Source organism: Arabidopsis lyrata (assembly GCF_000004255.2).
Source record: "Arabidopsis lyrata subsp. lyrata unplaced genomic scaffold ARALYscaffold_4, whole genome shotgun sequence".
Classification (NCBI taxonomy): domain Eukaryota; kingdom Viridiplantae; phylum Streptophyta; class Magnoliopsida; order Brassicales; family Brassicaceae; genus Arabidopsis; species Arabidopsis lyrata.
Window position 1 is genome coordinate 13642337 of NW_003302552.1, and position 10012 is coordinate 13652348.

The 10012-nt window shown below is 35.7% G+C and overlaps 2 protein-coding genes and 1 long non-coding RNA gene across 4 annotated transcripts; all 3 read left to right on the forward strand.

Moving 5' to 3' along the window:
* The first annotated feature begins 635 nt into the window (after window positions 1-635).
* On the forward strand, window positions 636-1875 carry LOC110228873. The gene is made up of 3 exons (XR_002332343.1): window positions 636-793; window positions 1062-1134; window positions 1511-1875. It is a non-coding gene; the product is annotated as an uncharacterized LOC110228873 (long non-coding RNA).
* Window positions 1876-2602: 727 nt separating this feature from the next.
* On the forward strand, window positions 2603-4921 carry LOC110229379 (F-box/kelch-repeat protein At2g29830-like). Its single transcript, XM_021029373.1, is given in 5 exon segments — window positions 2603-2805; window positions 2902-3104; window positions 3106-3714; window positions 3716-3982; window positions 4076-4921. Coding segments are annotated over 4 exon segments (1164 nt in total). The 5' UTR covers window positions 2603-2706; the 3' UTR covers window positions 3969-3982; window positions 4076-4921.
* A 461-nt stretch (window positions 4922-5382) lies between these two features.
* On the forward strand, window positions 5383-7139 carry LOC9315288 (putative F-box/kelch-repeat protein At2g29800). 2 transcript variants are annotated; one of them, XM_021029348.1, is made up of 2 exons: window positions 5383-6788; window positions 6885-7139. In XM_021029348.1, exon 1 carries the CDS (start codon window positions 5520-5522, stop codon window positions 6765-6767), a length of 1248 nt encoding a protein of 415 aa, XP_020885007.1. In that variant the 5' UTR covers window positions 5383-5519; the 3' UTR covers window positions 6768-6788; window positions 6885-7139. The 2 variants fall into 2 exon arrangements, with proteins under 2 accessions (XP_020885007.1, XP_020885006.1); XM_021029347.1 differs by having other exon boundaries at window positions 6891-7139.
* The last annotated feature ends 2873 nt before the right edge of the window (window positions 7140-10012 follow it).

Below are 10012 nucleotides of genomic sequence, written 5' to 3' on the forward strand. Positions count from 1 at the left end.
TTTCGTTAACGAAGCCACTAGAGTAAATAAAGGTTTAACGTTCTCTCGAAGTCATTAATTCACAAAGCACTTCTAATTCAAGATGCCATTTAAAAGATAATTTAGGGTTTCTTTGTAGATTAAAAAAAAAAAGATTTGTTAATAACACTTAAGAGACGTTTGACGACTCCATTTATATCGGTGAATTTTTTTCATGTAAACAACGTAAAAGAAACAAAAACTAGAAACCAGTGTTATAGAAATAGAAAAAAATTGCTTTGCTGATATTGTTTTCAAAAAAAAAAAAAAAAATCATTTGCAAGTTTTAGACTGAATTTCTTTCACCAACTGTTTTTGGAGAAAATACATGTATATTATTTCCCTGAATATATATTTTTCAATACACGAAAAATATATTTAATTAAAGATCCCTAACTTTTTTTTTTTTTCGAAAAAGATCCCTAAGAGCATCTCCAATGGTGTAAAAATGGAGCTCTCTTCATAGTTTTTCTCATTAAAAGTTGAAAAAAATAAATCAGAATGATTTATTTTTGAGAGAGCTGTCTCTCTTGAGAGAGATTTTGCAAGACAAGAGAGACGATGACGTGTCACGTTTTTATTGGTTGGTTCTTTTGACAAAACAGAAGAAAAAAAAAAACACGTAAAAAAAAAAACACTTTGCCCACGATAGCCGATGGAGAGTTCGCGTACTCGGACCCAACTGAATCGTTAACTGCGATTCCGGTGATTATGTCTGGTAACCTTCATCAACGTGTCTTCGTGTTCGACGGAGTCTGTCATCTTTGCCATGGAGGTACAATACTTTTCTGTTTCTCTATTTAGTCGTAGAAGAACAAATCCGCTTTCTCAAGGATCATTTAGTGGTTTATTGATTGATTTCGCCTATTGATCTGGTCTACGTTTGATGAGATTGATTCGGTTGTAGTTGATTTTTAGTCTTGTTCTGCGAAATTGGGGAAAAAACGAGATCAAATTTCACGGGATGGGGTAAAATTACGTGTGTAATCGTGGTATCTGAGAGTTCGTGACGCTGGAGTGATTTCTTTTTCATGTTTCTTTAGGATGACTTCGCTGAGGTTACATAGTATGAGAAGAAGAAGCCTAAGTCACAGAAGCAAACTATTGCTAAGAAAGGTGGGTGTTTTCTTGAAATATTGTTTGAGATTGATTTGAATCTGCATCTGCAATGAAAAGACTTGAGTTTTCATATTGATTTAGATTTGCTAAGATTATAGTGGCTTAAGTTGCTAAATCAATTGATTGATGATAGTTATACGTTTGTCATACTACAGTTTCTTTTTTCAATGTATGCATATAATTTACTCAACTATCTACCTCAATAATTTATTCAGAGGACTTATGTAGTAATGTGTACATCTAGCTTAGTTAGGCTTCTTCTTATCCCTTTGCTTCTTCATCGTTGACTCATCTTCTTCCTCTGAGACATGGCCTATTTATTCTTTTCATCTTTCTCTTCTTCTTGTCGCTGACTCCATCTTCCTCTTTATAGGTTATCACTGTTAGAGTTGAATCCTTTGATCATTGGCTGCTGCTAAAGCTTGAGATTAATGTGTGTGGAGGACTTGTGATACATGCCGCCATTTGATGCATCCATGGAAAAGAAGTCATCATTGGTGAAAATAGAGAAGGATGGTTTGTTTTTTGAGAAGTCATCATTGGTTCTCATTGGCAACATATTGGTTTTGCTGGTTCTCATTAGCGTTACTCATGTTGCATCTAAGCTTAACACACATCAACCATCATTATTCACAAACGATATAATAACTATGTTGACTGAATAATAAACAAGTAAACAATAAATAATAAACATGTACCACAAATAATTTATGAAAATTGTGTACCACGAATAAGTTAGAATGAATGTGTACCACAAAAATATGTTCGTCGAATTGTCTAATGGCGAAGAGGTGGCAAAAAAAAAAAGGAAACGAGCTTATTTTGACAGAAAACGCGAAGAAGGAGAAAATTTCGCAACAATCAACAGAATAACTAATCGTTTTTTTTTTTTTACAAATTTATTTTCAAATGTATGAAATTATTGTATGTTTAATATGTTATGAATTGTAATATTTTTTCAGTTTTATGAAATAAAATAATTAAAATAATAATTTAATTTTTTCCTGAGAACCCCACAAAGAGAGCCTACCATTGGACTTTGCAAAATTAAAAAAATTTAACAAAAGCTCTCATCTCATAAATTTGAAAATTTTATTCTTAAAAAAATGGTGAGAGCCCATGGAGGGCTCTCACCATTGGAGATGCTCTAACAGTTATTCCTTTTTCTTTTATAATAGTATCCCTTCTCTAATTTCGAATAAATTACGTTGTGATTATTCACACATTTTATCATTCAGTAAAGCAGATATTAAAAAAAAAGTAAGTAAAGAAAAACACGTTAAGTGTTAAAAAAAGAAAAAAAAAAGAAAAGAAAAACACATTTCAAAAAAATATGAAAATGTCTAACGTACCTAGAGAAAAATGATTTAATACAAATTAATATCTTTTTGGAATATTTTTAAAAATGAGATAAAAATAAATAAATAAAAAACTTTTTTTTGAAATGAAGTTTCTGAATGCGTTACGTGCAGTGAGAGATACCTAGAGAAATGACATTTTGGTTTCCTTATAAATACCCAAACAACATTTCAGTTAATTCGTTGCTCCTACTAACGTCACACGGCGGCGATGGTTTTACTCTCTGAAATTCCCGGCGGCCCTAATGGCGACGATCCAAACAATAATCCTCAAGAAGAAGAAGATAATCAAAACGAGAATCCTCAAGAAGTAGATGAGAATCCTCAAGAAGAAGTAGAAGAGAATCCTCAAGAAGAAGAAGAAGATAATAATCAAAACGAGAATGCTCAAGAAGAAGTAGAAGAGAATCCTCAAGAAGAAGTAGAGAATCTTCCGATTCTTCTAGAACTTCCAGAAGATCTCATCGTGAGCATCGTCGCTCTTATCCCAAGATGTCATTACCCGTCGCTATCTCTCGTCTGCAGAGCCTTTCGTCAAGTAATCACTTCGCATAAACTCTTCGTAACGCGCTCGCTCCTCGGCTTCACCGAACTGGCTCTTTATGCCGTATACTCCCCCAAGCTGGTTCTTTCTTCGTCGGAGCAACATCCCTTTACAATTACGCAGAATCCGTTCACTTCCTCAAACGTTTCCTGGAGCTGCTATCGTCACAGTCGGATACAAGATGTATGTAATGGGTGGTTACATCAGCTTTGATGAACCTGTATCGTCGACTGTGATTGTCATCGACTGCAGATTCCATACTTTGAACCATCTCCCGTGTATGCGAAGGGCTCGTTGCTGTGCAGCCGCCGGAGTAATTGACGAAAACATTTATGTGATCGGAGGCTGCAAGAAACAAGATGCTGACTGGGTCGAAGTGTTCAATGTGACGACTGCGACTTGGGCAACTGTGCCTAGTCAATGCCCTAACGATGCTAGTGAGAATGGAGAGTTTGATACATATGTGGTGATGCAGGGGAGGATTTTCATTTTGGATCTTGAGTGTTGTTTGGCTTACGAACCAGGACAAGGTTTATGGCAGTCATGGGGTGTTGCAAGTGAGTTGATGAGATTTTGGCAGTCGTCGTCTTGTGTGGTTGGAGATTTGTTGTATGCACTTGATCTTACGTGTTCTCAACATCCGATAGTGGTATATTATCCGAATGAATTGGTTTACACCTGTGCTGGGTGAGTATTCTTCCCATTTGCATATTCTCAGTAACTATCGGCCCAAGATGGCGAATTTTGGTGGGAAGTTGGTGATTTTGGGCAGCTATCCTAGACGGTTTCACGGTATTTGGTGCATAGTGATTGCGTTGGAAACACGTCAAGGAAATCAGATTTGGGGGATGGTTGAGTCAAGCTCGCTTGTGTTTAGGGCCGAGATAATGATGCCTTACATTGAGCTTTGTCGAACTGTTATGGTTTGATGATACGCTTGCAGGTATGTTTCTGTGATGAGTTTGGACTATTGATGTGAATTTATGATGTTTCAGACATTTGCTTTAGCCTCAAGTCTTAGTTATGAAACTTGCAGGTGAAGGATCTTTTTATTACATCTACTGTTTTAGCAGCTTGTTGATATGAAGCAAAAGTAGTGCAGAAGCTGTTATATATCTGACACCTTATTGAGTACTTCGTTCTTCTTAACTTTTGTCCACAATGTGATTACTCTGAGATAATTAGCCCTGTGTAGAGTTGGCCACTCTTTTAGCCTTCTATACAAAAATTCTTATGAGACTTGTTGAAACGCATCTTTAGTCTCTTGGGTCCCAACTTCTTCATGTTTACTTTTAGATATATAACTTTTGTACGTGTAAATAGCAGCTGAGTTTACAATAATGAAACCTAATCTGCTTCTACTATATGAGCAATATGAAAGATCTTGGTTTAGATATATATGAAGCAAAACAGAGTGATTTAGTTAACCGGTGGTTTTGACTTTTGACTCTATAGGTAAACTATAATATCAAAGTGAAAACAAATAACTATATGGGTTTCGTTCTATCATAAAACTGAGAGGTATTACTCTATTAGCTTGGTAACTAATGAATGACAATCTCCACACACCCTTAGATTCTTGATAACCTGAATCACCTTTGGAGTTTCTGTTGATATCAGTCCACAAGATTAAGAGACTGTGCCTTCATTTCTTCTTCATCGAGGATCTCCAGAACTTTTAACCATTCTTTTTCGATCTCTCCATATAATCGAATAAAGTAAAACAGAGAAAGACATTGAGATTACCGGAATCTGCGGACTTCAGAATCCTTTTAATCAGTGTCCCAGTCAAGACGACGAACAAAGAAATTGAATTCAACATTTGTGTACGCTATTTGAAAGACAAACGAGGGTTTCTAAGTAGAGAGCACAAAGAGACTTGTGAGTCAAGTAATCACGTCGATAGACATTTGAATCAATTTTTAAACATTTTTTTCATTGGTGAATTGTTATTCAGGTTAAGGAGCTTAAAAGAAAATTAATAATTAGAAACTACTGTTTTAAAAAAAAAACTACTATAGTTTTCCAAGAAAAAATTACATTCAAATTTCAAAGTGGATTTCTTTTTATAATCAAAGTGAATTTTTTTTTTACCAATTGTTTTTTTCAAAGAAATTTTATATATAATATTTCCGATGATATTGAAAATATTATTTAAGTGATGAAAATTAAAACACATTAAATGATAATGATTTCATACATTAATGTATTAGAAAGAGATTTAAGTACATTAATGTATTAGAAAGAGATTTAAGAAGAAGAAAATAATGATTTATTACACATTATCATTTTGATTTTTATTTCTGATGAACATATTTTTTCTAAAACGAGTTTCTGAAATTCCGTGAAATAAGAAAGTATTTATTTAGTCATTATGCTTTCATTATAAATACACAACGTACTCTTACGTAACAGCTTCTTTCAAAACTCAAATCTAGTCTCGCTTTTCGTTAATTCGTTGCTGCTGACGTCACACGGCGATGGCTTCAATCTCTGAAACTTCCGGCGACGGCTCTAACGGCGGCAATCCAAACATGAAACCAGAAGAAGAACCCCACAAGAAAGAAGAAGAAGAGAATCAAAACGAGGACGCGAAAGAAGAAGATCAAGAAGACGATCAAGAAGATGAAGAAGTAGAGAATCATCCTCCGATTCCTCGAGTAATCCCACCAGAACTAATCGAAAACACCATCGCACTCATCCGGAGATGTCATTACCCGTCGCTATCTCTCCTCTCTAACGCCTTTCGTCAAGTAATCTCTTCAGAGGATCTCTTCCAAATTCGCTCGCGCATCGGTTTGACCGAACCGGTTCTTTATACCTTGATCACGTTCAAGTACCCAACTTTTGAAGAACCAAGATGGTTCATTCTCCATCGGAGCAACAACTCCTTACAATTGAACAGAGTTACTTCTCTTCCTCCCATGTTTCTTGGATGCACTGCCGTCACAATGGGACACAAGATTTACGTAATGGGTGGTTATAACCTCCGCTATAATCGAGCCGTAGGGACTATGCTTGCCATAGATTGCAGATTCAATACGTCTCGACAGCTCCGGAGTATGAAGAGGGATCGTTGCTACGCAGTCGCTGGAGTGATCGACGGAAGGATTTACGTAGTCGGAGGACGCGAGAGACGAATTAATGATTGGGTCGAAGTGTTCGATGTAGAGACTGAGAGATGGGCACTTGTGCCTGGTCCATTCTCTCCCATTGCTAGTTCTAGTGGAGAGTTTGTTACACATGTGGTTTTGGATAATAAGATTTACATTATAGATGGTGATTTTTGTTTTGCGTACGATCCAAGACAACGTACATGGCAGACTTGGGGACCTGAAAGTGTACAGAGGAGGTTTTGGCACGCGTCGTCTTGTGTGGTTGATGATTTGTTGTATGCCACTGTTCCTCGGGAGATTGTTGGAGTTCCAATTGTCGTGTATGATCCAAGGGAAGTGGCTTGGAGACATGTCAAGGGTTTAGAGTTTTGGCCTAATCTCGTTTATATTGAGTCTAGAATGACGAATTTTGGTGGGAAGTTGGTGATTTTGGGATGTTATCAAAGCCGGGATAGTGTTGATTATAACGGGGAAATAGATGTTTGGTGCGTAGAGGTTGCATTGGAAAAACGTGAAGATGGTGATATTTGGGGGAAGGTCCAATCACTCTCGCTTGTGAATACATTCCGCAAACCGCCTTTTTTTGAACTTTCTCGAACTGTTACGGTTTGATGACTCGTTTGCAGTTGCAAGGTATGTTAATCTTTGATGAGTATGTACTATTGATGATGAATTATTATGTTTCAGAAGGTTTCTTGAGCCTCAAGTCTTATTTAGGTTTTCATAAAGTTGCAGGTGAAGGATCTTTTATTACATCTATACTATTTGAGCAGCTAGTTGGTATCAGAGAAAAGTAACTCAGAAGCTGTTACATCTTACACCTTGAAGCGTAACTCGTCCGATGCTTCTTAACTTTTGTGCACAATATGATGTGAAAACTCTTACAGAATTAGCGTTGAGTAGATTTCTAGCCTTGTCTAGAGTTGGCCACTCTTTTAGCCTTTTATACAAAAATTCTTATGAGACTTGTTGAAATGCATCTTTAGTCTTTTGGGTGTCAACTTCTTCCTGTTTGCTTTTAGATTATATAACTTTTGTGTAAGTAAGCAGATTAGTTTAATTTACACTAATGAAACCTAATCTGCCTCTACTATCTGAGCAATATGAAATCTTGGTTTAGATATGAAGCAAAACAGAGTGATTTAGTTAACCGATCGATGGTTTTGGTTTTATGGGTAACTACAGTATGAAAGTGTGGAATTACAAAGTCCTGATGAAAGCTGAAGTTATCTATATAGAATATAGAAAAAGAGAAGATTATATTGTTTGTATGAAACGCTGTTTTCATTTTTAAAAGACTCACTGTGCTTCAAGCATATGAGAAATATAAAAGCAAGACAATCCGGTTCATTTCACTTCATGGATGCACTACCGGCCGTCACAACCGGACATTGATGATGATGATATTATGATGTTTCTTTAACCTCAAGTCCTAGTTAGGCTTTCATTAACTTGCAGGTGAAGGATCTTTTCTTACATCTATTGTTTGAGGAGCTTGTTGATATGAAGCAAAAGTGGTGCAGAAGCTGATTTAGCTACTTATCTATTTATCTCACATTAAAGAGTACTCTTTAACAGAATTAGCCTTGTGTAGATTTCTTAAGCTGTATAATAAGTAGGCAGTTCTTTTAGCCTTTATACAAAAACTCTTACGAAACTTATTGTAATGCATCAGTCAGTTCTTTTTACCATATGAGCAATATGAAACATTGGTTTGGAGATTAGCAAAACGAAGTGATTTAGTTAACCGGTGGGTTTAACTTTATGGGAAATTACAATGTCAAAGTGCAGAAAATACAAAGTCCTGATTGTTTGTACTTTGGTCTTTGTATGTAACATTTGTATCTCTTACCAAAATCTTAACATTAAAAGACCCACTGTGACATTGTATATGAACAATATGAAATCTTGGTTTAGAGATGTGAAGATGCCAAGATGGTTTGGGAGCAAAACAAACTGGTTTACTTAAACCGGTGGTTACTATCTTATCTGATAGTGATTACAAAAACCCGAATTTATATTTAAAAAATGATTTTCCAAAACATTTATTAATCTCAACTCTGCACAACCTATGACATCTCTGGTCTGGTTCGTAACCATTCGATTTCAATCTCCCCATAATCGAATACAGTAAAACAGGAAGGCAGTGAGATTACCAGAATCTGTCCAGTGTGTAGACAAATTAGGGCATCTAAGGTAAGAGAACGTTGCGACTTGAGTCACGTAAGCGTTTAGACTTGAGAGTCGTTTGATTCAATTTTTATAGGTTTTTCGTTGTTGAATTTTTATTATGGTAAAACAAAAACTTTGAATAAAACAAAAAAATTTAGAACCCAGTGTTTAAAATAATAATAATAAAAAAACTTTGATGATATAGTTTCGGAAGGAAAACAAAAATCACATGCAAAATATAACAAACCATCATTAAAAATTATCAAAATATAATATATTTTTGGTTAATATAAACTTATAAAAATCGTCCAAATCCTAAAGAGAAAAGGATTATCTTAAACGAGACTTCGGGTCTATATAAATAATAGGGTAAATTGCATGGCAGGGCAGAAGACCAACTTTTATTTTCATGGTTTGGCAAAGTGAGAATTAGTTCTCAAATTTTGATACTTTAGCCAAATTCTGACCATTTTACCCCTGCCAGCGTAACGATGTACTGTTCACTGTACGGTTTAGTTATGCGGTTTAGTTACGTACACTGTTCCGGTTAGGCAATATATTTTCGTTTTAATTTCTGCGGCTGCACAGTAAAATAGGGATTAATAACATTAAAAAACAATGAGACATCAGTATTTAATGCCCAAAAAGTTTAGACATGACTCATGTCACAATTAATGCAAAAGGCATCATTACTTTTTCTAATATTAATTTATATGTGTGAATAGTTGTAAGAGATAAACATGATCCATCAAACAAACAAATTAGTCTGAACGAATGTGATGCTGGAGAAGTTTTGATCTTCTTGATTTACAAAGCTTGGAGCCAAGACAAGCATTGATCGTGTAAGTAATGAAATTGGTTAAGAAGTTTTTTGTTATAACACACTAGGGTCTTGATTGTGTTCGAAATCAACATTGTTTTTATATAAAAACCCATAATATTTTTATTTCTAATTTTTTTAGTTGAAAATGCTAAATGAGGATAGATTTATGTATATAAGTGTGTAGTTGAGAATTCTTTTTGTTTTTTGTAGATATAATCATGCTTTCATTTGCATTTAATGGGGTTCTGCTGAATTTATGATGCAGGTGTGTAATGGATATTCCCGTATTTACTATGGTGGGTGAGTGGAGATGCAAAGAAGAAGAATGGTAATTTGAACCATGGAAAGACTGGTTTGGTCGTTGTGTACGTGTTAAGGAAAACATGACGTACACGGAATTTGTACGTACATTATCCGAGGTTTTCAGTTCGAAGTCCACCGAATGCAATCCAATAATTAGTAACTGGATGCCGGGAAAGATGTCAGTGATGATAGAAAGTAAACGCCCTCCTGTCAATATTGACAATCAAATGAGCCTGGATACCTTCTTTTTGATTCGTGGTGGGATCCTAGTGTCACCTTGTTTGTCTCTTTCATTACAACCGTCAAGGCACTCGGGAATATTGTCCCTAGGACCGATGGTGACGATGGTGAGAGTTACCGTGTGTGTGGGAGTGCAACGACACCAAATCCCATCGTAGCGGCTTCAAATGTAGATGGAAATAATGAGGCCGTAGATGAGCAAAACGACGTTGAAGACGATAAAACAGATGATGATGAAGAAGAGGAGGACAACGAAGATGGTGCTGGGTATGATGATTATCAGGGTGATGATGGATCTATGGGGGAAAGTACTCTCGAT